This window comes from Vanellus vanellus (genome assembly GCF_965231255.1).
Source record: "Vanellus vanellus genome assembly, chromosome: Z".
Classification (NCBI taxonomy): domain Eukaryota; kingdom Metazoa; phylum Chordata; class Aves; order Charadriiformes; family Charadriidae; genus Vanellus; species Vanellus vanellus.
The window spans coordinates 44331454-44359101 of record NC_138908.1 but is presented as its reverse complement, the minus strand read 5'-3'; the positions used below and the strand labels follow the sequence as shown (position 1 = coordinate 44359101).

At 37.8% G+C, this 27648-nt stretch overlaps 1 protein-coding gene across 1 annotated transcript; it reads right to left on the bottom strand.

The window, feature by feature from the left end:
* Nucleotides 1-536: 536 nt before the first annotated feature.
* Nucleotides 537-26809, bottom strand: GKAP1 (G kinase anchoring protein 1). The gene is made up of 12 exons (XM_082497037.1): nucleotides 26718-26809; nucleotides 19335-19598; nucleotides 17107-17250; nucleotides 11513-11590; nucleotides 9793-9922; nucleotides 8707-8729; nucleotides 7865-8017; nucleotides 7366-7467; nucleotides 5300-5363; nucleotides 3681-3751; nucleotides 2695-2772; nucleotides 537-846 (listed from the first exon to the last, which is right to left on the bottom strand). Exons 2-12 carry the CDS (start codon nucleotides 19545-19547, stop codon nucleotides 799-801), a joined length of 1104 nt encoding a protein of 367 aa, XP_082353163.1. The 5' UTR covers nucleotides 19548-19598; nucleotides 26718-26809; the 3' UTR covers nucleotides 537-798.
* Nucleotides 26810-27648: the final 839 nt, after the last annotated feature.

Sequence of the window (27648 nt, the reverse complement as noted above, 5' to 3'; positions counted from 1 at the left end):
AACAGGTCCATGTCTTTCCTGTGCTGAGGGCTCCAGAGATGGATGCAGTACTCCAGGTGGGGTCTCACCAAAGCAGAGTAGAAGGGCGGAATCCCCTCCCTCGACCTGCTGGCCATACTTCTTTTGGTGCAGCCCAGGATACAGTTGGCTTTCTGGGCTGTGAATGCACATTGCCAGTTCACATTCAGCTTTTCATCCACCAGTACCCCAAAGTCCTTGTCAGCAGGGCTGCTCCCAATCCCTTCACCCCCCCAGCCTGTATTGCCCTGACCCATGTGCAGGACCCTGCACTTGGCCTTGTTGAGCCTCATGATGTCTTGTACAGCGAGAGGAAATAATGACTGTTGACTTTTTATTTTTTAAATAGATCTGAATTCATCAACAGCAAGATGCTTTTGCACGAGCTGTCTCATTTTCAGTTTTGACTTGGTGAAACTTTGACCATTTGCATATTCATGCATTTGGATCTTGATAGTCATTAAACAAAGTCTCTTTAATTAAGAAAGTCTGCAGAAGTTAGAAATCAAACAGAAATGCAAGAGTAAACTTTATTGAATGATGAAAAACTAATGACGTTACAGTTAGTTTCAGCTCCGCTGGAATACTAGTTTTCTTGTTTTTCTGTGCAACAGAAAGTGAAACAAATCAATTATTTAGACTGTTAAACAAACTAGTAATTTTTAATTTCTCTTCAAAAACTGCATAGTTGAGCAGTTGTGCAACAAATATATAAATTTCTGGAAAACCCTGAAGAAAGATTTGATGGTTTTTTTGCTTTGAATCTGGTGGGAGAGGACATCACCTGCACTGGTCAGATTCTGAGTGCCTTTTCCCTTTTTTCCCACTCTGTAAGAAACAATTAAAATAAGTGTTTAGTTAATATGCTAGACATGACACTTTATATCTGCAGTTATTTTATACATTAAAGTAGTATAAATTAATAAGAAAAAACTCAGGAGTTAAGTTGCATACTTTTGATAAATTATACAACTATTATGGGATGCAAACTTGTCTGAACATGATAAATTGTTATAAAAATTAAAACAGTCAAGGCACTTATAGGATACATAACTGAGGAGTTAACATCTAGGGATAAAACCACACTAATTTATTGCTTTTTTTGTTGTTTTTTTTTGTTTGGTTCTTTGTTTTTAATCCACAAATTTTGGTTACTTCTTTTTTTTGAAAGGTATCCTTATGTTTCAAAGCATAAAAAAAGCGGGCCTCATGTTATCAAAGACAATGCCACAAAAATTAGTAGTATAAGAAAGGTTGTCCTGGTCAGCCTGCAAGATTCTCCTACAGGAGAGAATAATGAAAACAGAAACAACAATCCCTGCAAGGCAGATGAGACAGTTTTCCTAAAACGAAACACACAAAAAGAAAAACCCCTGTTAAAAAAAAGTAAGAACCCAAACAGCCAAACAAAAAAAAACCCAAGGCGATGAATTAAGCAAGAAATAACAGCAAGATGTGAAAAGATAAAAGCATATTAGACTGAGGGAGGAGCAGGGGAAAAACAGCAACAGAACAGGTGATTTTGCAGTAACTCCTAAGCATACCACAAAGACCATTTTTTGTCAATTTTTTACTGCTAGTCTTTTAACCCTATTTATTACAGTTAACCACAAGATAAATTTATCTTATGTGAATGACTGAATTTGGCAAGATTTACTTTAGTTTCAATTAGTGCTATGAGCACTCAGCTTGTTTGTAAGGGACTGAACAAGCATATCTATTTGTCAACTGCTGCAAGACAATTTTAAGAAGGAACTTGCTCACTTGCAGTAAAGTGTCAAGGGGAAAAGAGACAACTGAAAAAGACAAGAGACTACGTACAGAACCCATGTAATGCTTGCCAAAGAATTTGATGTAATCAGAAAAGATCTGTTGCTTCAGAAAGAGTAATTATGGCTTAATGACCCAGTTTTCACAAAATTATAGTATTTCAATACAAGCAATGTGTTGCAACTTGAAATAAGATAGTTTGCCAAAGACTACATGGCTGCCTTAGAAGTTTCCATTATAAACTACAGGCTCTCCCTGTAGTCTATGCAAAAGGTCGCAGTCAAAACAAACAAACAAAACACCCACAAAAACTAACAAGCAAAAAAAAACCCAAATGTGTCAAGTCATGCAGAAGTACAAATCCTTATTTGCAAACACTGTCACTCCTCAAAAACATAGACAGAATGTTAAACAGCATACTATTTATTAAAAAGTTAACTGACATTCACTAACATGAGTTGCATTAGCAGCTAAGATGAACAAGACAGCATATGCACAGTCAGCAAGACACTGATCTTATCACTTATATTTTGACACAACTTGTTGTCAATCTCCTACAAAGGTTTGGCTAGAGACAGAACTAAGATACAGAACCACAGAAAGAATATGGAAAAAAAAACCATGAAGTGTACAGTGTACAATTGCACACAGTTAGACTTAGTGAAACCAAGTTGTTGCTTAAAGTATGTTTATTGACTCGTATACTTTATGAAGTTTTACAGTACAAAACTTCAACTTGCCAAAACTGTGCTTTAGTTTTGCTACTTTTTTTTCCTGCAATATGAACTGCTAATTTTTTCTTAACTCGAAAAATTAGCGCTAATAGGTCAGTTCAGAGCACATTACCTCATGATGGTCTCAGCTACATCAAGAACAGGTAAACTTACAAACATAGAAAATAGCTACCTGATATTTCGTTAATTCTGCCTGCAGTAGTTTCACTTTGGATCTTTCTTGCTCTAATGCAGCATGAAGTATAGTTACCTAAAAACATACAGAATATGAATTTATAAAATACCCTAACGTCTGTGAGTTTATCAAGTCAATGTTGTTCTCCATTACTACTGTGTTGGAGAAACAGGTAATACATGCTGAGTTCAAGAGTGACTACCACTACCATTGTGTGTGAAATGAAAGTAAAAGTAAAAAATTCTTTAATAACTTTTGTTTCCCAAGAAACATTTCCTGGTTTACCTGTATAATGACATAGAAAAGCTATAAAGTTAGAAATTCTTCTGACTTTTTGACTCTGCATTAGTTTATTACATAAAACACTTAACTGATGTAGTATTATGCAACACAGATAAGCTTATTACTTCACTGTCAAAAAATATTACTGTGTGTTACATGTAAGATGTTTGGACAAGTCAAGGGTCTAGAACTAACAGTCACTGTGGACCAAAAACTAAGCATAAAAAAGTCTTGCATGCTGTCTACTGCAGTGACTTGCCAACTGAAATGTCTTAAGTAATCTGTAGCTCACTTATGTTTGTAAACTTGAGACTGGAAATAAAACAAAACAAAACACACAAAATCCAAACCCAATCAAAATCCACCCAGGAAAGAAGCTTCTTCTGAAGCACCTTTCTGAATTTCCTTGTTTGAGTTAACAGAGCATGAAATTCCTAAGGTGCTGTTCAGGACAAAATCATTTCAGGCATGCTGAGGTCTGCTGTCTTTCTAGAAAGAGTTCTATGGGACTCATACTGGACATTTACACAATATATGTCCTCTGACTCGCATAAGCACAGGACTAAGGATGAAATGTAATATTTTTTGCTTCAACCAAGTTTTTGTTTCAGCTTCCTGCCTCCCCTGCCTCTATCACTGCCTGAAATAAATAGCATCTTTGAAATACCCATGAAATTTTACATTTAGAAATCCTTGCTTACCTGTAAGGTCAATTCATTTTTGATAATTTGACATTCATCAACCTGTAGAAGTATTTCTGCTTTGTCTTTCACTACAGAGAGAAAAAGATATAGCATAAGGACCTTTCTAGATTTACAGGTCTTCATCTGCAATAGCACTGTGACATCACTTTTTTTCACTATTTTGTTACCTCTAAATAAAGCAGATTTCACTAAAAGAACAGTAGATGTTGTATATCAAAACCAACTATTAGCCACCAGTGCTATTAGCAGCAGCTTGAAAACTTCTGAGGATTAAACCCCAACCTTGTACTACTTACCCCACACTTAATCCTGTAAGCAGCATGGATTTTAGAGATACCCATTGTGAACAAAGTCCATCAGAAAACTGAATATTGGCAAGGGATCAAGATTGTGGGATCATGAGTTTCACATACCAGCTCAGTCATAGTTACTGAAACTCCTATTTACTCAAATATGGAGACATTTTAAACTATTTATCTAGTGTCTGCTAACTATCTGTGGATAAGTTAAAATTCTCCATATGAAGAAAGGAAGTTTTTTTTTCAAGGCTCAATTCTGCTGTGAACTTTCTTCTTCCCAAAATACAGAATACTCTGTCTGTGGAAAAAAAAACTTGAATTGCTCGTTTTATAGTATGTTACTATTCCACAAACAAAGAAAAAACCCTCAGAACTTCACCTCTTTCCTTTCAAGACGAAATATTTTCATCTTGGCTTGGACACTGACCTGAAGTAATAAAGTTCCAAGTTAAAATTTGCAATGATTAATCACATCATGAACACTTGAATGAGTTTAGACATATTTTTTTGTAAACATACTTTAAAGAAATATTCTAGCTCTTTTTTAGCCAAAAATTTAGCCTGGAAAAGAAACTACATTCAAGAGCTTAATTAAGAAATTGAAAAGCAAAGACAATTTTTTAACAAATTAGTATTGCTAGGATCATAGACTCAAACAACTTCATCAAGCAAGATTAGGAATATTAAAGGATAACTCTGCATACCAAATATAAAGATACTAAGATATTTACACAAATATGAATGTGTGTGTGTATATATATATAGTTTTCCCCCAAAACTTTGACAATAAACTCTGGATCATAAAAACTATGAATACTATTATAAGAAAATTGTCAAACAGTTCCATATGCAATCCTATGTTTTAGCTATCCCTATTCATTGTGTGGCAAAAGACTTGCTTAGGTGTAGAATGATGTTTACAACAGTTCAAAGCACAGCTTGCAAAGACAGAAGAACTGAACAGGTTCTTCAAGTGCGTCTAAACAGATATTATGATGACAGCTGTCAGTTCTGGACTGATCTCACTAGAAAAAAAGAAGTATAACTCAAAGAATCATTGTACCTAAAACATAACTGAACTGTTTATATTTCGAAGAACGATCTCAACATGCAACTGATTATTTCATTATATAATAAGAGAAATGCAGTACTGTGTGGTCCACCAAATTCTTCAGTTCATTGGAGTCACTGCAAGTTAATAGCTTCTTAGTTCTTTATAGCTGTCATTGAGTCAAGTTATTATTAAAAAGCTGCTTTGAAAGTTCCTTCCACATTTTAAAAAGAACGTTTAAGTTTCCTGATAAAACTCTTACTTACTTTCACCTTCATGCATCATCTTCAGAAGCTGTGCATTTCTTGCTTTTACTTCTTTATACTTTGCCTGTATTAAAGAGAATGAATTATTACATGTATACCCTAATAAAGAAAAAAGTATTCTATAAATTAAACATGACTTAAGATTTTAGAATGATGACTTCTGCAGAGAATCTAATCATAGAATCACAGAATCATTTAGGTTGGAAAAGATCTTTAAGATCATCTGTGTCTTAAACCACAGCCAAACTAAGGAATACACAACAGAAGTGGATTAATAACCAAGCATCAAGTAAAAAAGGCAAGCAGAAGGCTTAGAGCAAGTTAAAATAAGAAAATTATGTCAGTGCATTGATAGTGCGGAAACCACCATTCAGGTCTGCCTGAAGTATATAGGCCTGTTGCACCAAGGGCTGTGAGGGTTCTCCCCTGAAAAATTACATTATAATGCACTGTCTAGATACCGAGATAATATAAACAGTTTGCCATAATACTTGGCAAGCAGGACAAGACCCCACTGTTCTACAGATTATTTTATTCAGTAGTTGTTATTAATATTACAGTTTCTTACCTTTTCAACTCTTTACAGCTTACTACACAAGAAACTATTTTTGCTGGGTTTTGCAATTTATCTGATATCACCACACTTTCTTCCTAAGTCAGTCTTTTCCTTACTTGGCCACTAATGTCAGTTCTGGCCATGCATTTTATCTGTAAACTTATTTCTCCTGGCACAAATCTCTTCATAAACTTTTTTCAAGAGCCTACAAAGGCAACTGTAACTTCAGACATACTTTTTTGTTTTTGTCATAAAGAAGCTCCTGTCTCCCACTGTAGCACACCAGTTCTTGAGGACAATTAACTTAAATGTAAGTCAGAGCTTTTATAGCCACCAAAAACTGTATTAAGGTCTCTAGACAAGTTCATAAAATTATTAAGGTCTCTGGACAAGCTCATAAAATTAAACAGCTCTGTGATTGTCCATCACCTCACCAGTATCCTTATGCATCATGATTATTCTGTCCAATGTGATCAAGTGCTGACAGTGGTAAATAACAATGGTTTCATGCTTTAAAATTTCACCTTGGGATTCCAACTTTAGTACACAGTTAAAACAGCTGTTAACAAAGTTCATGTCTTTCTAAATAAAAAGTACTTATTTGAAGCATCAGAAAAATCCCAATCTGTCAACCTGCTCAATCTACTTTAAGCAATGAATAAAAATAGTAATAAAATAATTTAAAAAAATTCTAAGCTGCTTTACTATATTTTGTTACAATGCCAGCTCCTCATGGAAATTTTTCTCTTTTTGCTCTAGATACTATCCAGATGATGCTAACATGGACTGAAAACAGGGAGACAGAGACATTTTCCTTAGTTACTCCTGTATGTAGCAATACCATGTAATTATTAACAGGTGAGGTTTTTTTTCCTGGTGTGTTTTAGCATGTGGTGAATTTGATTCCTAATTTCACTTGCACATAATAGGAAAAGATACAACAAAATACAGGACTCCATTCTTGTTATACTGCAGCTTTAAAGGAACTTCTCTTAAGCATGACAAAATATTCATTGATTTCTTTAATCTTTGTATATCAGCCTGAATCTACAAAATATCCTAACAATATGTAGTGCTTAAATGCAAGAAAAGCTAAGTAGAATTTAAAAAATAAATAGGTTGGAGAAGACCTAAGAAAGTCCAAATTCCTGCTCAATCAGAGCTAACTTCCAAGGCAGATCAGATTGCTCAAAGTCTTGCTTAGTCTTAAATTACCCCTTTATTTTTTTGACCATCAAAATAGCAATACTAGAAAACGAGTAGTGAGTGATATGCCAGATATGAAGTTTATTTCTGGATGCTTTGTCTTGATTCTCGATTGTTTCTAGATGCTTAATTTACCAAGGAAGAATACTTAATGTGGTATTGAAAGAATAATTTCCTCCATAAATAGGTAATCTGCGGCTAGACTAAAGCATCTGTATGGATTGGTCACATTTTAATACTTTGTTTCAAATGTACAATAATGTTAAATTTTATCTACTGTTTGAAGGTATTATCAGCTACATACCTCCCACTGAGTTATTATACTTTTCAGTTGCTCAATTTCTGCATCTTTCTTTTCAAGCTCAAGCTTTAGTCGTTCTGTTTTTCCATCTTTCAAAACACTTTCCTATAAGCAAGAAAACATCACTTCTTAACAATTAGTCATGTGGATTCAATTCTTGGGAAAGGCAACTTACTTGTTTGTTACAGAAGAGAAATTTTGATCAAAACTGAAGAGGTATATGTGAATAGATACCAAAAGGACAAAAAAACACAGTAAAAAATATTGGCATTTTCTGTGGAGCAAAAAGTATTCCAATCACAAGTGCTAAGTGTTAAAAACTAAGTCATTTAAATACCTCTTCAGATAGATAAAAATATTACAGTGTTGTGGGTTTTTTAATTCTTTAAGATTATCATGCTTTTGATTTGTGCTTTCTTCTATTCAGTTGCTCCCTCCTGATCATTGAATAAGCTTCATTAGGCAAACTTCTTCACTTCAGAATCACTGCTGTTTTACATGCCTGGTTGTGTTCATGAGATGTGCAGTTGTCTGTTTCACTGTGATCAGTGACCTGGACTCTCCTTTTCTCTTTTTCAAGTATTCTGTGAACATCATCTTCCAGCCTGTTGAAAAATCCTCCATCACGCAACGAAGACTGGGAAGAGTTCAGTTCCTGTCAAAAATAAGTACTGTAACACATCTTCCTTTACATATAAATTAATATTGAACTAGAAATCAACATGTTCAAAAAATAGCTTAAGTCATACAAAAGCATTACATCTAGATATTGTTTGATGTTGTACATCCTGAGAATACTGTGACTTCCATCTAGGGAATACCATGCCAAGTGAAGAGCTTAGAAATTAACTAACAGTTAACATTTAGCTGATGATGAGATTACACAAAAGCATGAAGTTGGAATTTAATAATTTTGCACTATGACTACATTAATTTATGTTTTGTTTTATTTTATTGTTAAGTATTCTTCCCTCTAAGAGTTTTAATATTTGTGGACTGCAGCACAACAAAGTGGCATCACAGTACTTTATCTAATTTGCTTCTCTTTTTTGTACTACAATTTGCATTTTTTAACATGATTTTAAATGTGCAAGTTGCATCAAAGACTATCTGAAAGCTAAATAAGCAAGAGGTAGTTCTAAGAAAGCCAATACTAAGTTCCCAAGATACAGGAACTGCAGACATACATCTCTATTAAGTCTATAAAAATTTTCAAAATAGAAATCAGTCAGTTTCAGAATGTATAATTGACTGTTGCTACAGAAAGTGCCAAACTAACTACCTTCTAAACATAAGAATTTTGGATTTTTTTTTTTTTACTAAACTAGCCTGAATAAGACTTACCTCATGTTTTTTAGCAATGTTCTCTGTAAAGAATAAAGAAAAAAAAAAAATCAGTACGTTACTCAAATCTTGTACAGCTGGCTATTGAAATGACATTTTGAGAAGTGGGGGGAAAACCCCATCTATTGGAGTTCTGCAATATTAATTCTCCTCTCAAAGACACAATAAAAAGTCATTACTAATGCATTAGAAGCCAAGATTATAAACTATGTGTTACATCACTTGCTGTATTTGCATCTTCTCCCAGATCTTTCAGGCTATTTAATCAAAACCAGCATCATATATTAATTTGCTTCAGTTAATGTGGAAGGCAATGCCTTTGGTAGAGACACTAAGGAATTTGTTGGTTTGTTTCTTTTTAAGTCTATTTAGGCTTTTATACCACTTATCTCACTGTATACCTGAATGCCTTCCATGCCTTCCAGATAGCTGTGCTTTCAATCTTTTTTCTGTATTCAGATTACTTGGAAATAATGTTTTTAATAAATATTGTAGATTTAGATAAAAACATCCTTTAAAGAAAAACTTTAGAATACAAATTACTTTCTTCCTTTTCTAGGATCTAACAATTTCTTGACTAAAATTCAGAATCTCTGCTCTGTAGACACAGATGAAGGTCTTTTAAACATATAAATAATGCATATAATGAGAACATATGTAAGTTATTTCAATATTTACTTATCTTAATAAAAGCCAGTATCGTGAAGAAAGGCAAACAATGACTTGCTATTACTCAGGAAACAGAGAAACTCAGTTGCCTGAGGAGTACAAACTTAGTAAAACAAAAAGAACCACTTAGATTTTAAAGAAAAGTCACACTAAGAATGTTTGAGTCCACCTCCCACCCCAGGCACACTACACAAAGTTATGTTTTCCTTAACTTCTTTTTTTCCTGCTAATCAAACTAGCCCATTATTACATAATGAACACTTAGCTTTTAGACTCAGTAGGACACACTGACTGCAACTCATTTAGTGTTTGTTTAAACACAGTATTATTGAACAGAGATAGAAGAGCATTTTGCAGTTGGCACACACACTATGAAAATTCCAAGTAGAACAGCTCATATGGTATGATAAGGCATACCTATATTACTGTCTGACTGAAAGTCTTTCAGAGACACAGTGAGAGGTTTCTCTTTTCCTTGCTGGTTCTTTTTCTCTTTCTTATTCACAGACTTTGACTGAGGTGAAGTTTTTTCAACGTTTTCGTATTCCTAGAAGAATAAAGTCCCACTGGTATAATTTTCTTCAATACCCAAATATTTTTTCCTGACGCTTTATAAAGGAGAAAAAAAAAACATAGTGATAGTGTACTAAAGGAGATTTTAGCCTGAACAGTAATTTGCAGGCTTCAGATTGGTTTAAAGAGTGCAAGGCATATCAGCAACTAAACATCAATTCTGTTCTCTGAAGTAGAGCACTGGTCTTCACTAAGCAGCGAATCAGCCTAATATTTCCTCAATCACCTACATCAAATTTTATCCAGAAACTCATAAACTGGGAATATATGGTAGTCAAATGCAGGAAGGCAGAGTGCATTATGTATAATGCAGGTTAGTACTTTCCTTAAAAAACAGAGGTCCACTGTACCTTCTTTTTATTCTCAAAATATGCTTACTGATTCAGTAGAAGTCAGAGAGCTTTTAGTATGCAGCAATGCTCTACCAATTGACCTTACTTCTATTGAAGTCAGACAGCCTGGTACATGATAGCCATTTGAACCAGAGTCCCACCTCCCCACACATCTACATTAACATTCTTAGCAAATTATTTTTAACAAGTGGGACATTGATAGTCTTAAATACTAATCAATTAAATACTTTAATGAAGATTATTTAAGATTTAAGATTAAAAATAATCTTAAGAAAAAAACTGTTGTATAGAAAGCAAAGATGGAAATGGACTGCTTTTCTTTCCACAATATTTGTTCAGCATACTCATGTGCTGTATACTTTGAATACACAGTATATATTTTAAATTATTCAGAGGTAAATCTCAAAAAGTGCTACTATGCCTGAAGATTGTTGTCACTTTAAAACAGAATTTTTAGTATGTAAGTTAAAAATTTATCCTTGCTTTTCAAGAAATATGGTACTCTCCCTCTCAAAAACCTGAAGTATTGTACATAGATATTCGCACATAAGTGCACATGCAATTTTTATTTCTTTATGATGCATAATTATGTTTAGATTTACATATTTTCATAACATGTCATTGGGTCCTGACTTATTGCAAATAAGATGCAACCTCCCATTAGAAATAAAAACTTAATATTTTTCAGCACAGTTCTTCAGTGTCCCATAAGAACCACTCAGAAAACAACATCCTAACCAGCTAAGAAAGTGTATACAGCTTATTAAAACTAAAATATTTACACTCAAAACAGAGAAAAGATGTTAGCAAAAATGCAAATGATTCAACCATAACGAACACTTTAAGGCCTAAGGAGAAGTCAGTGCTTTGATTGTCTTACTCTTCAAGTGTGCTGAATTTTTTCTGAGGAAGGTCAGGATGTCTTGTTGTACTCTTAAAAAATTGCAGTGCGTTTACATGCCAAGAAAATTGAAAAAGCAAAACTAGTTTTCCACCTTTAAAGGCCAATTAAAAAAACCAAAACCAAACCAACATTATTATATATGGTTTCTTTCAAATCCAATATTACTGTGAACTCCTAAGCATCTGAACAGTGCAAGCAAACAATTTATATGAAGAAAACCATACTTTTAGGAGGATTTTTGCTTTCTTTTTAAAATTAAAGCCTCAAACTTGTACAGCTTTTGCAGTACAATGAATCCTGCAAATACCTTTTTGTGCTCTTCGTATTCCAGTTTGCTTAGCAGCAATGCTTTTTCAAGATCAGCTTCAAACATTTCAGATGTCAGCTGAAGAAACAACATATTTTATGTGACAAGGTTGTTAAAAAAAAAAAAAAAGGCAGAGAAAACCACTAAGACCACACTAAAATTTCAGTTTCAATACACATATCATTATAATTGCCAAAAAGGTAAGTTTCACTGATGTGACATGTGGTGTTATTGACAGCTAATTTACCTTTTTGTACCATAATATCCTGCTTCAGGAAACTTTGTGATGCATGTAAGCATACAATATGTTCTGCATATCTTTATGTAATACAGTTAACATCTCGACTTGTTTACATGAGATTTCTTTAAAACTATTTTTTAGTTTTAGTCTGAAACATGAAAACCAGAAGATGTTAAAGGATGAAAGTGATTATTGTAGACCATCAGAAGCTCAACCATTCCACAGAAAAGATTAGGTTAAGTGCACTGTATTTTTTTTCCTTATTAGGAGAGCAGAACTAAGAAAACTTGAATTATTTCAAGATATTTTCTCTTTCATTTCTAAGAAAAGGATGTATGTAAGTGTTCTTGGGAGATGCAAAGAAAACATGAGGCTTTCCAGGTACAAGCTATTTAGAAAAAGAACAGGAACGACACAACAGGAATGAAGGATGGGATATCTCTCTTTTCTTGCATTATAGGAAAATACAAAAGTGCAGGAAAGTACAGCTCCTGTTCCGCAGAATGTTTAAGGATTGAATTGAGAAAACCAGTACCAGTGACAGTTCAATGGAGCCAATGGAGTTTTTTCTAGAGGATATGGATGCTATAGTTGAGGTAGATAGTGGATAACCTAAATGTATGAACAGCTAATAAACTATGTTACTGTACAGCAAAGTTAACCAAGATTAAGTTGTTCTGAATGCAAAATTCTGTTCCATTGATCTCTACCATCTTAAGAAATCACTACAACCCCCTCTATGATGTGTTGCCAAATGGAAGCCTTATGCTTCATCATAACTCTCTCTTTTTCATGCCCTTAAGTGAAATATTAATTAGTAAAAATAATTACTTTAACCATCATTTTCTTGGTCTTTGAATTTCAAATTGAAGTCCTTATCATTCATTCCAGGATAAACTACAATAGCCATTAAAGTGAATAAACTACTTAAGTGGTCTTAACGCACTTCACTCAAACTGGGCTGTGTGACTTGCGCTTGTTTTTTTGTCTACAAGAACCATATTCTGAAAGAAACCTTGCAAGTTCTCATATGCTTTACATATGCCTAAAAGTGATTTATTATATGGTGTAAAAGCACACACATCCTTCCTAATTGCTTGTTCAACAGTCCATATGATCAGTCTTACGTAAGAAAAAAACAAAAAGAGTGGCTTCTAGTTTTTACCACAGCAAATGAACCCTTTTTGAGCAGTTATTTGAAACATAGTAAAATAGTGCTCTCAAACTGCTACAAGATTTCATGCAGCCTTTAGGGCGCTGTCATTCTTAGCTTTGCATTTGGTTTGTGTTTCAGGCTTAGCATCAACTTACTGCACTACGGCTCACTGGCAAGTTTTTTGCAGCAGGGGAGGCAGGGAAGAGCCAGGGACCCACCGCAGCAGCCAGGCTAGAGATGCCTTGGAACCCTGAAAGGCTGCAGGCACAGGTGGTGAGCAGTGGGGCAGGGACCACCTTCACCTTCAGGGACCCGTGTCTCCTGCACCACCTGCAGCAAGGGGACTGGACAACAAAGAGGGGGAAGGAGGGGTTTTGCAGTGGCCAGGGATGGTTTTTTTTTTTTCCTTAAGTGTTTGTTTTCTTTCAGTATCAGAATCAGTTATTAGAGGTTTGGTAACTGAAAATAAATTAAATTGACTGAAATTCCCCAAAAATCAATTAACTGTTTTTGCCCGTAACTGTTGAATCCAATCTGACAATTATAGTTATCTACCAAAAAATAGGCCTTGTAGTCTACCACACTCAAAATTCAACATTAACATAATGAAAAAGGAGAGAATGGGGATTAAAAAAAAAACTACTAAACAGAGAATAATTAACACACAAAAATAAGGTAAACTCACAAGAAAGGTGAACTTAGGATTTTTACCTTTATGTGTCTGAAAGTGCTAATTTAGTACACAAGCTCATAAATAATTATCAAGAATTAGTACTACCACAATGCTGTTATAACTATTAAACAGCAAAAAAAATTGCATTATGTGATCTCTGGTGCAAAAATAACCCCAGCATAATTTATTTACCTAGGGGTCATTCAATTGAACACAAGACTGAGTGTTTGAAGATGGCTATACAAAGGTCACTACTTCTAAGTAGCAGTGGATTTGAGAGCTTTAGACCTGAATATTCTCAAAGCCAGCCATCTCCCCCATAGTTTCCCAAGCACATTCAGTCCTGCATAGCCTGTCTCTGGATACATAACTATAGCCTCACTATCACTTAAATCTATCCAAAAAAATCTAGAAACCATGGGTTCCTTTGCTTAGGTACTGGGAGCGTGCAACCAATAGGCAAGCTCTGGAGTACACCTAAGTCGTAAGAACTTGAGATCCATGCACAAGTCTCTTACAATGAAGTGTCTTAAAAGCTTTGCTGAAGAAAGACCATGCTATTTACATAATAGCTTCATAGTTAAGACACATGTTGACAATGCTTTAACAGGAACTGTGCCAGGGAGTGTGATAATGTGGAGGGTAAATATGAAAAGAGGAACTCTTCATGAACTGCGACATGTTCTTCATGGAGCTGACCTCTGTGGAAGCAGGGGGACACTGCTTTTCACCTAGTGCTGAATATCACCATCCTTTGCAGTACACCATTTAAAATTTACCTCTTAATTATCAATCAACTGGACAACTGCTAAGGGAAACCATGGAAAGAAGAGGCTAGGATTTCACTCATTCTGACTCTAAAGAATTCAAACTCATGTCTCTCCTCTCAGATAAGCATGTACCAATTGCAGCTTAAACCTTTCTGCCAATCAGTTTCTCCAACTCAGAAAATATGCTTTTATTAAATCTTACGATACAATCAGCATGACTTTATGAAAAAACAACAAAGGGACAGCAGAACGGTTAAAAGCACTAATCAACATTTGATGCAACCTTGGCTAAACAAGCCATTCTGTCAAACAAACCTTTCCAAAAAGTTGTCATAGATGTGGAATAATGCCATTTTGTTTGGGAACTCTGTGTTCTTAAGTCTGCTGAGCTCTCTTTGCAGCCTGGTCCTTCTCTTGCCCTGTCTTTCCCGTAACAAAAATCGGACTTTTCATAACCTTCCAACAGTTCTCACTTTCATCTCAAAAGAATACCTTACCTCTTCTTCCTACTACAGGGACCTTCTGTAAGTTTTAACTACCATCTCTTCCTAATTTTAAGAGTCGTGCTATTGTGGACTTCAAGACAGTTTAACCAATTCTTCCTTTAACACGTATCACACCAACATAAGCATGGCTTCTCTCTCTTTTCCTTTACCTTTATTTCTCTGTATCTGCCTTTAACATAACAACTTGTTCTTAGAAAGCTATACATAGGCTCTATCAAGTTTACATCATATAAGCTGGTACATGAGCAACAGCTGATAAGTACTTTAACACCCTCCACATGAGGCATCATTCTCTTTCAGAATTCAAGATTCAATGGGCTGAGAGGAGTAGGACCTCTCTGCTAAATGGCTAAGACACTTGACTTGGGAAGCATACATACGTGTACCATGCAATGTCCCCCAATAAAAGTAAGGCAGCTTCAGTGGGATGGACTAGTGCAGAAGCAGATTGCCCTGCAGTCAGGCTTTTGGCACAGTCATAGGAAGACAAAAAGAAGAGCTTGGAGCATGAACATCCTGAATTTTATTTCAAGCCATTTAGCAATTCAACTACACAGAAGCCAGAAAAGTGCCTGCCCCACCTCCTCTTGGCTTGTTTAGAGAACACAACTGAATGCGCCATGTTTTAAACAAGCATGAGGAAAAACTACCTGCGGCCCTCAGTAATGTATCAGTTCTGATTCCCTGTGATCAGATCAACTAGACACATTACTGCTCAGCAGATTTGCCTTTTCAGACCTACTCCAAACTGCAAGTACTGAACAAAGCAAGTCTGCACCTTAAAAAGTAATTCCGAAGTTAATTAGCTCTGGAAATTTTCAAGAGGATTATTAGGTCATTACTCCACTGCTAGGACAACCAGTTAAGGACTTGGCTATACTCTGTTTAAGGAGACACCTGTAACAAAGCATTAGCAACACAAAAAATCAAGGACAGTATCCAAATGTCAGTCTTTCATCAACATGGCTATCTGTATTGTGTCTTAACTAGAAGAAGAAGCAGTTCAATACTATCTTTTTTGGTGAGACATAAGTTGAAAATTTCTCTGTAAAAGAAAATAGCATACTAATAGCTGCCAGCGTAGAAGTTCAACAGCTTCATGAAGCACTTTCCTAACTCCAGTTGCTGTCACTTATTAGCAATTTGCCTTGAAAAAGTTTGTGCAAAGTTAAATACTCTGAAGAGCATCTTCAAGCATAACAAGACAGCCCAAACTATTATCCACAGTGAATGACTGCATAGCACTTAATTATTTAAAAGGAGCCTAGAAAAAAGCGTACTAAAACATTTCTTTAAGTACCATCAAAAAAATGCACTAAAAGAAATTCTTTCTTTGTCCATCTATGCTATTTTGGCCTAAAATAGTTGAAGTACTGCAAACAATTCTTAACATTCGTACAATTTAAAACACCATACAAGAAAATCACTATATATTCTTCAGTATCAAAAAGGAGTATTTTAAATGCTGAATTCAAACCAAGAACCAAAAAGGCTAGTTTTAACTGTAAATACTCTTCCTAACTGACATTACAAGGACAGCAAACTACTGTATTTGTTCAACATGAAGATTATTTTACTGTTTTGGACTAAATGTATTTTGCTGTGTAATTTCTCTTTGCAGTAGATTTGACAAGAAGAAACAGTGAAGACATTATATTGGCCTTCATACAGGCATAGTCAGTCTTTGCTTTATCTCTATTATATTCTTCAAGTGTTAAATGAACCCTACTAACAATGTCATTACCAAAAAGATGTGCTAACATTAAAAAACAGAGGTTCTTACACTGATAGAACCACCCTGGTGTGTTAAAGAGTTCAAGTGTTCTTTGTTACCTCAAAAGGAACTAGTTATTTCATGCCTAACAGAACTTACCAAGCCCGGTTTACTATGGATCCCTACTGTATATCCATGTACTGCTCCACCAAAACATCCCCAGCTTTGCTCCCAGCACAGCATTTCACCATCCTTCCATGGCAGTACTTCTACTTGTTGTCCAAATAATATAAATTCCTCTTACCATATTACAGTATTCACAGTCCAGCTATGAGATGTGCAAATAGCAGCATGGGCTGGCTCTAAACTGTATTTGACAGAAGATGTGGCCTGAATCTCCACTGAAACCTATCCTTCTACGTGGCAGTATTTTCCTGCTTCCTCTTCAGCCATCTCTCTTTATCCATGAGACCTAACTTCATGGAGTAACATATTTCAGGAAAGCCAAACGCAGCTAAATACAGTAAGCTGTACCTGCTCATCTTTTTGTCTCCATTCCTGCCAGTTTTCTTCCTGAGAGTCCTTCTGCATTGCAGTGTGCAGTTTTTGTTCATGCTGAGACAGACAGCCTCCATGTGAGGATTTCTGAGGAATCTTTTTAAAAGCAAGTTTTCTGAGCTGAAAAACAGTTTTTAACATGAACCAAAATGTTGACAAGTATACAGAAACAGCCTTAATGGACTAACAAAGACATTCATACACATGTGCAACAGACATGCACGTGCTCTACCTTACTCTGTAGTTCGGGATGCATTTTTGTTTGATCATTTATGGTACACATCATACTGTAAAATTACAGAAAACCATGGATCACAAACACCACAGCCACATAACATAAAACAATTAAAAAGTAAATCTATTTTTCCAGCTGAAAATACTTTCAACAAATCTGAAGAAATAACTGTGTCTGACAGATTTCATGCTGGATTGGGTATTATGCTGCACTCACACCTAACCCAAAGTAAATATAATGCCAAAGAAAAGGCGTTGTACACAGATTTCGCATCTGCAAACAGAGGAACTACAGGTTCAGGTACAAAAAGAACAACGTATATAATCCTTACACATTAACAACAGTCTAAAGTTAGTAACCTTTTAAGAACCTGCAATAAGAATTATTTTTAATCACTGCACCACATAGATACAACAGTACCATCTTAAAAATACCTTACATGATTATAAAATTTGATAGTGAACAAATAACCTACAAATTTGGCAGCTCAAAGACATTCACTGTCAAGCTTAAACATTAACTGACACTCTGGTCCTCTCTTGGAGTGAAAATAAAGGCACCAACACAATCTACTATCAATTTAGAGGCAGGGATTTCCTTAACATAAAGGCTCCTGGAAGGGAGAAAGAAGCTATTATCAGATAAAGATGAAACAAAGTACAACAACAGTATTCTCCTCAACGTACGTTTATCAAGTGTCAGGACTCCTTCTTAAAATGGGAGCTCACCTTAGTTTAAAGATACTTAAAATCAGACAGTAATGCAGATACTTGAGAGCTGCTTTCTTTCCCCTCCAAACAGTCCCTTGCCATACTGCCTTTTGCTCTGCTACGGTCTCTCTTGCTGCCTGCACCACCACTACCACCCCTGCTTCCTTCTTCAGATTACAGTGCTGGTAAGAACAGTGGTGCAGACTGTTCTGATTTATAATTTCAGTGGAGTATAGCCATTGACATAGTACACACTAGGGTGAAGAAAATGAGTCAGCCCTTACTTGCCTCTCTGCAATCACAAGTATTTCCATACCAATGAATTTCTGTAGATACATGCAGTGCATTTGCGTACATAATTATTTTGATAGCATTAAAAGTTTTGATTGTGCTAAGGCAGGCATAAGAAAACACCAAGGTATGCTTATCACAAACTTAATCTTCAATATAAAAAGAACAACAACAAAGCTGAAAAAAATCACTTTACTTACCATTACTGCAAATATTAAAGTTTCAAAGATTTTAAGTTTAATAGATACTAAAAGAAAAGAGGGCAGGTTTGGGGGTTTTGTTTGTTTTACATACTAAATTTGATAAGAGATATGTATAGCTTCAGGCAGAAACTGCCTGAACAGTTCCAGAAACCGGAACGACTCTTTCAGTCTGACTTCTTAATTTCCATTTCATCTGAGGTTTAAGAATCCCAATGTCTGAAAATCACCCTGATTCACAGGGAGAAAAAGAAAAAAGGGCTCTGGACTCAATAGATTGAGGGGCTGGAGTGATGGATAAAACTAAAAATTACAACTTAGGAAACAAGATTTTAAATTTTTTCAGATAGTTAGACCTACCTACTCTATCTTCTAAAAAGAAAAAGAAACCTTAAAGCAACTTTGAACATGCTGGCTGTCCAAGCAGGCAACTAGAACTGACTACATACAGACCTCTGAAAACAAGTTGTTTTCTATCAATCACTTTTTAGAAAGGTCATGCCCTTTATCAGAAATTAATTAGTCAAGTGATACTCTCAAAAAAGTAAAACCTAGCAATTTATTATCATTTAAAATTTTCAACTTGTATAGTAGGGAGTACACTACTTTTATATAAAATAATTCTTAATAAAGCAAATTAAAAAAAGGTAGTCTCTGTGACTAAGTAGCATTTGCTTCATAAAAACACAAACCAATAACATGTTAGGGACAGCAAAAATTATTTTTCAGATAACAACCTTACACACTACTGACAATATAATCCTTTACCTCATTGGCCTCACTCTGCTGCTGTTCTTTCTTTTTTCTCCTTTTCTTTTTCTTTTTCTCATTTGTAGATGGTCTTGCCCCTGAAGCCTGAGATTTACTAGCACCTCGGCCACTTCTTCCTTTTCTAGGCTCCAAATCAGTATCACTTTCAACTTGTAGTAAAGCAAAACGAGATGCAGTGGTAGGAACTGAACTGATTACGGCAGATGCCATTGCCACATACAATATTCTACTGAGATGGCTTCTTTTTAGCTATTAGGTTTCCTAGGAAAGTAGCACAGAAATAAGAATTAAAGCAGTGTTTAACGAAACAAACAATAATTCATACCTGTTAGCTGCAGGATTAGTATTAAAAAAAAACCCTCAGTATTATTTCTTTATATTTTTACTAAGTATTGTATTCTCTAAAGTATTCAAATAATCTATAAAACAGTACTTATTTTAGGCGGATACATTTCTTCCTGAGAGATTATGTTTGATGGAAAAACAAGCAGAAAGTTCTAAAAGAAGTTGGCCTTCACGATGTGGAGGACAAAAAAAAAAACAACACAACCAAAAACCCAAACAGAAATAGTGCAGTGCCCCAAAACTATTTCAGATCCATATCTGGAGCCTGACAAACATAGTGTTTGACAAAGAAAGCAAGTCGATATTATGCATGTGTAGGATTCAGTTTTGGGTAAGCAGCCTTATTTCACAAGTAGTATCATTTTGTTCCCGAGCCACTGGAGATTCAATGAAAGTTTTTTTCTCCACAGGAAGGCGAGCCCAGCATTGTGGCTGGTACTGTTCTCAAACCTTAGGCTCATCTGTTCCTACAGCACAACACAGAGGATGTGTTGGGGGGAGGCAAAACTGGGAAATACACTTATGACTTCCGTTGCCCCCTTTAGCTGTAACCAACGAGTGAATCCCCATGTCACTATTCCAAAGTACAAATCATTTAGCTAGTGTAAAAGTTAAATTTTTGGCATAAGAATATTTGGCTAATTGCAATTTTTCCATGCAAACTTTAGTGAATTAGGAGAAGATTTAAAGTGATGTTAATTCATCAGTGATTATAATTTTCATATAAAACATCTACTATGTTGATGTACTATGATAGATAGATGTAGTGAAATAATAGGTACTTTTTGAAAATGCTGTTTGAAAGGAATCCTCACAGTCTGGCAAACGTGAACATAAGTTGAATGTCTGCTTAGATAGTCTACAAATGTGTCGCTTGTTAACTACTATTACAGTAGAACATAAGAATCTACAGAAACTTAAAGATATTGTTTATATCACTTAATTTCAGACTTCCTCAAGGACAAACCTGGACAGGTTCTAAAGATGCTCAGACATATCAACACAAAACAACGCTAAGTTACCATATTATTACCAGGTTATTGTGACCATTACCTCAAAAAATTATTAAAATTATTAAAAAGGAGTATTACATTCTATTTCTCAGAGGTGAAAGAGAATGAGCAAGTAAGCTAATACTGTCCTTATTGAAGTTTACCAAAGACAAACGTTACAGAGAACAGTATTCTTCTCATACAAAAGTTACCCTACTCTATTTCTCTTAAAAAAGCAAAACTAAGCTGATCATATGAAGCTGGTTGTATCCTAAGGATAAAATAAACTTGACATCAAATTGTGTATCCACCTGATGCTGATGTTCAGACTCTCTGATCAGACCAAAATCTAATCAGTCACATCTAAAACACCATAAGTAATTAGTACCTGTTACTATCTTTAACTGATTAAATAACAGGGTAAGTTTGGATTTTCCTGGGTTTGTGTGTGTTGTTAAATGCATTTCAGCACTCAATAGCTATAGTTACTCTGCTTAGGAGCTTAGGTAGAGCAGAGAGATGCTGTGCTCTTACTACTTAAACATGCAGTAAGTTAAAACCTGAAACTCAGAGAAAAGGTTAAAGATACATTTTCACAGAAAAACAGCACCAAAGAAAAGCGCTCAGTCACGCTTCACAATGCACTTTCAATACTGGATGGTGCTCTTGGCACTATACCAGACTACAACAGTCTTAACACTGGAAGTTTGTAAACTCTCTACTGTACTTGGCTTAAAAAATAATTAGTGCATAGGTTCTGCTTTACCTCAAACCAGGACGGTGCACTACAGGATGACTCTAGTCAGTCAAAAACTTGGCATTTCTAGTCTCTGTCCAATTACTGTGATATATTTGGGTTTTCATATAAATAGATAAGCAGCACACCACAGTCTTTTTTTAAGTTCTCAGCTGCTATTGGTGCCAAATACTTCTTTTTGCCCGTGCAATTTGAGAACATTTCATATCTTCAAGCTGCATTGATAGCAGCTAGATCCTTTGGAAACGCAATTTAAGAGAAAACTTCATCAAGATACAGTTATTAGTCACTCTACAACAGCGATAAAGAAAGATGAAAAGAGGTTGGACTCAGCCATAGAAGCTGAAGCCCTACATCACTATAAAATATGGCTGCAAACTCCTCTCTCCCTTTTCAATAAATACAACAAAAACACAACAGGTTTACTTTTGCTGTCTGACTGTAGTTGGCATGCAATTTAAGTGCCCAACTGGCAAGCATATTAAGCAAGTACTACCCATGGAAATCTGCTGTTATGATTCACTGAAACATTTCAGTAACAACATGAAATAAATTTATGGAAGTTTATTCCTGAATTACATTTGTTCCCACAGAACAGAAAAAATGGATAGTAATGAGCTTGTAGAAGAAACTGCAAATAACTGAAAAATAGTCTATAATTTCATGCAAGCCTAGCAGAGCTGTTCACATTGCTAACTCAGTAGGACATTTCAATGCAGCTATTCATATTACAGCAGGATCTAATCATCCCACCACTACAAGACTTAAAGGATGGACCCAGTGATTCACTGGGGTATACCACCATGTCATGCTTCACATTTTAATACCACACCTACAATTCTGACAGCCAAATTCTACCAAATAATATTGGGGTCAGTACTGGGACTAGCACTGTTTAACATCTCTGTTGGCAACATGGACAGCAGGATTGAGTGCACCCTCAGCAACTTTGCTGATGACACCAAGCTGTGCAGTACAGTCAACACGATGGAGCAAAGGGATACCATCCAGAAGGACCTGGACAGGCTTGAGAGGTGGGCCCATGCAAACCTCATGAAATTCAACAAGGCCAAGTGCAAGGTCCTGCACCTGGGTCAGGGCAATCCCAAGCACAAATACAGGCTGGGCAGAGAATGAATTAAGAGCAGCCCTGAGGAGAAGGACCTGGGGATGTCAGTTGATGAGAAGCTCAACATGAGCCAGCAATGTGCGATCGCAGTCCAGAAGGCCAACCATATCCTGGCCTGCATCAAAAGAAGTGTGGACAGCAGGTCAAGGGAGGTGATTCTACCCCTCTACTCCACTCTTGTGAGACCCCACCTGGAGCACTGCAACCAGCTCTGGAATCCCCAGCATAAGGACATGGACCTGCTGGAGTATGTCCAAAGGAGAGCCACGAGGATGATCCGAGGGCTGGAGCACTTCTATGAGGAGAGGCTGAAAGAGTTGGGGCTGTCCAGCCTGGAGAAGAGAAGGCTCTGGGGAGATCTTATTGCAGCCTTCCAGTACCTAAAGGGGGCCTACAGGAGAGGTGGGGAAGGACTTTTTACTAATGCATGTAGCGATAGGATGAGGGGGAATGGTTTTAAACTGGAGGGCAGGTTTAGATTAAACATTAGGAAGAAATTTTTCACTTTGAGGCTAGTAAGGCACTGGAACAGGTTGCCCAGAGAGGCTGTTGAGGCCCCATCCCTGGAGGTGTTCAAGGCCAGGCTGGACGTGGCCTTGGGCAACCTGGTCTAGTGGGAAGTGTCCCTGTCTATGGCAGGGGGGTTGGAACTCTATGATCTTCAAGGTCCTTTTCAAGTCTAAACCATTCTCTGATTCTATGATTCTGCCCCTCTACCCTGCACTGGTGATACCCCACGTGGAGTACTGTGTCCAGTTCTGGAGCCCCCAGCTTAAGATGGACATGGACCTGTTGGAACAAACCCAGAGGGCCACGAAGATGATGAGACAGCTGAACACCTCTCCTGTGAAGACAGGCTGAGATAGTTGGGGTTGTTCAGCACAGAAAAGAGAAGGCTTTGGGGGATGTTTTATCAGCCTTCCAGTACCTAAAGGGGGCCTTACAGGAAAGATGGGTAGAGACCCTTCATCAGGGAGTGTAGTGATAGGATGAGGGGGAACAGTTTTAAACTGAAAGAGAGTAGATTTAGATTAGATATTACAAAGAAATTCTTTACTTTGGGGGTGATGAGACACTAGAACAGGTTGCCCAGGGAAGCTGTGGATGCCCCATCACTGGAAGCATTCAAGGCCAGGTTGGACGGGGCTCTGAGCAAACTGGTCCAATGGAAGGTGTCCCTGCTCGTGGCAGGGGGTTGGAACTAGATGATCTTTAAGCCCCCCTCCAATTCTAGGCATTCTATTTCAGTTCTATTTCAGTTTCTAGTTCAGATCAAACTGGGTTCTGAAAAATTTCAAACTTTACAGTGGTTTCAAGAGTTTGGCAGTCTGAGAAGTGTTAGGTATTCAAAACAGTCAGTTGGCCAAAGTCTACGTAAATGCAAGACAATTCCTTTCCGTACGATATGGAGTACAGCAAAAATCTTTAAGAGTTGTAAAAGGAAGTAAAGCACGCTTGTGGCATCTACACAGCTCATTAATACCTCAAGTGAGGCCACTAGTTAAAAGAGTCCAACAACCGAACATCAGTACGTAGGAGTTGTTTCCATGTGTCACGCATTAGCACTAGTCATACACTTCTGAGAAGACTTTCTCTAATGTACCAAGAAAGTTATTAACCCTCCATTTTTAAGTTAATGAAAAGATCACTGGTAATAGATTTCAAAGTTGCAACATCACTATGGCACCAACAAATGACCCAGTTTCAAAACTTTCTGCTTTACAAGTCACTAGCAGACTGTTAGTTCAACTGTCTCTGCAATCTATTTCAAACTACAGAGTTTGTGAGAAGAGTTCCTACAATAACATATTATTCAGACTGCTGTATCAACAACATAAGGTAAGCATGATACACAATATAATTTCAAGGCAACGTGAAAAACATCTGTTATGGCTAGCAAGTAGTAATTGTTTTGGTGCTGTACTTATTGTTAGGTCATACTCTTCTATAAACCATGTCAACCTACATGAACAGATTATTTGGGAATTTGACACTAAATCAGTAGATTGTACCAAGTTGGTCCCATTTATGAAACACATAATGTATTACTCATCCAATACAATTATTTGTGAGCACAAAGTGCTTACTCTACCTTAAGTTCTTGGTAAACAAGAAAACATATTTAGAAAGTTAAATTGTGACATGACTGAAAAGAAAAGGTATCTTCTAAACTTCGGTTCCCTGAAGTGGACTAAGTATATTCAGAAACATAAGATCCATCAATGCCCTGAAGAGCTTCAGTCTTGTTTTAGACATGATGTAACAAAGATTGTAGTAATAAAAGTAACGCACTCATCTGGTGTTACCATAACTTGAAATCCCTTTTACATCCCTTACTTACATTTACCTTACTTACATTAATTGCAGGTGAAATAGTCTTTGAAATACTAAAGTTTTGAAAACTCTACTGTAAACTGCCCAATATGTATCCTAAGAAGAGTCTAGCACACATCTGCAAGATTATTTTATTTGAGCAGCAGCAGCTTCCTGGCCTGTGTTCAGCTTTGCATACGTGCATGAATTACCATTTAACTGGCAAGTGTTCAAGCACCTCTAAGAAGCGAGCAATTTAGGAACCTCTACTCTGATGCTAGTAGTACACCTTTAAGCATCTGTGAAATAACTACATAGTAAAGCCCCACATTTAAAGCTATTTCAAGGAAAACATGCTCAAGAGCCCCAAAACATAACCAATTACATATTTAACCACTTTCATCATCAAATGAACCACTAATAAAGATGCAGATTTTAGAAAACTTTGAAAATAGGGTATTGTCATGCTAAAGATTCTTCCCATATAAAATCTACAGTTCTACCACTGGAATACATATTTATGATAATCTACTGTCAATATACATTCTTAGAAAATACCTGAAGTATTGACTGATTTCAGTACTTGCTTGTAAAACTGAAATAACAGTAAAATACACATTTGTAAATGAAGGAACACGTCTGTTCCCTGTTAGCACTGATCAACCTTCGCACCTTCTGCACATTACATATTGATCTTTGCCTGTTTATACATTTACCAGAGCAAGCTCAACCTACTTGTCCTTATAGGTGCATCTACAGGAAGTTTTGCACAGGAGATCCTCCCAGGTGGTCAAGCTCTCTCCATTTAAATTGATTTTGGTTTACGCTATCTGATCGAAAGCTATAAAGTTGCATTAAACTGCTCTGGATCCTTAAAATTACTTAAAGTCATCAGTCAGTCAATGAGTTTCACAAGTAACTTTACAGCCAAAAAAAAAAAACCAAAACCAAACTAAAACTGGTTCAGAAATCTGCTTGAGTTGCTGCACTGGCATACATGGCAGCAATAAACTCAGAGCAGATGAAGGGCCTTGCATGGTTTGAAAGAGGAATACAGTGAATTTATTGCTGTGCTTTGGAAGAATTAGTATTTTTGAGAAAGAACGCTTTTTAAAACGTTTTTTTTAAAACTCAGGATTAAAATGTAAAAGCAGCCAGGCAAGTGTGCATTTAGTTTGAGCATAGGATGCTGACTGACAATGTAACCTCCCTTGCTTTTCTTCCTGTGATTTCCATCCCCCCCCACTGAAATAAAACAAAAAATTAGTCCTGCTTAAAGATACCAAGCAGGTAGACGCGGTCTTGGGGAGAGGCGCCTATACTCCCGAGGCCTCTCCCCCCCCCCCCCCCCCCATTTTGGAGCTCAGCGTGAGTTTGCCCGTGTTAGAGGCGGGGACGCGCAGCCCGACACGTTCACCGCACACGGCAGGCTGGAGAGCGCGGCAGCTCCGTGCAGACGCCTACGAGCCACGGCAGCTTTCGGGAAGCGGCGAGGAGGTGAAACCGGGACAGTTCAGCAAGCGCGGCGGTGACCTGCTCCCCCCCGCGCTTTCCTTCCCCGGCGCCCGGAGCTTCCAGGCCGGCTACACCCGCCCCACCGCAGCGGCCCCGCCGCCCGCTCCCGGCCAACCACCCTCCCCGCCCCTGCTCCGCCGGGCCCACGCGTGAGACGCCCCTAGGAGCGACGGCTCCCGGGTGGGAGCCCTCCTGCCCCGCCGCCACAGGCCCGCGGCCGCCCGCCTCCCATCACAGGAGGGACAGCAGGTGGAAGTGGGGGGGGACAGCGGCGGAGAACGGGGCGAATAGGCAGGAGGGAGGGCGGGCGCCCCCCGCGGGACACTCACTCCGATCGTGGCCACAGCAGAGAGCGAAAAGGAGAGCAGCCGCACCGCGACCGCGGGCGAGTATAGCGGCGGGCGGTTATAACGGCCGCGGGGCCGCCGGGGGCGGGGCGGGGCGTAGCGCGCGCCGCAGCCCAGCCGCCGCCGGCCGGTACGGGCTCCGGCCGGGATCAAAATAACTGCGGGGCGGCCGCGGGGCTTGGGGTGGGGGGAGAGGCGCGCGCCCGCCTCCCCTCAGCCCCCGGTGCCTGAGGGGCCGCGGAGGTGCGACCGGAGTGATAGAAAGCGGGTACGTGCCGCGATTCCCCTCTGGTGCTGGCGAACCGCGGAACACCCGTACCTGCGCTAGCCAGGTTTTCCCTCGAGGTGGCTGGGAAGTACCGCCCCTGGCGAGCCTTACCGGCCGGGCGGGCAGCTGGCCTGAGGGGAGAACGCTCCAGAAGGCCCGATCTGTCTGTTGTGTGCGTTCCCGGGAGGGCGGGAGGTCCCGGCCAGCACTTTGCATCCGTGGGGTCCAGTCAGTCCAACGAAAAAAAAAAACAAACCCCCTTGTCCTTTGTTCATTTGCGTTGTTTGTTTCAGCTGGTGAACTGTCCGCCTGCTGTGTGGTTATAGATCGTAGTGTAAACAGCCCAGGTGTCCTGGTTTGAGGTAAACCAGAATCGATTTTCTGTTCAGTAATTGTACTTTTCAGTTAAGCGTCTTCTAACAAACTGCACTCTCTGAAGTTACTGGCGTATTTTTCAGGCAGTGTCTGCTTCTAGCAGTGGTAAGGCCTGATGTTCGCAATTCATACCAAGGCACGGTATGCAGAGAGGCTCCTGCTTATACTTACTGCTATAACAGCCAAGGGCAGCCAACTTTGTTACTTGCCCCGTTGGAGGGTCAGAAGCAGAAAAGCATAGAGGGGTCCCACCTGTGGGGAGGAGCGGAC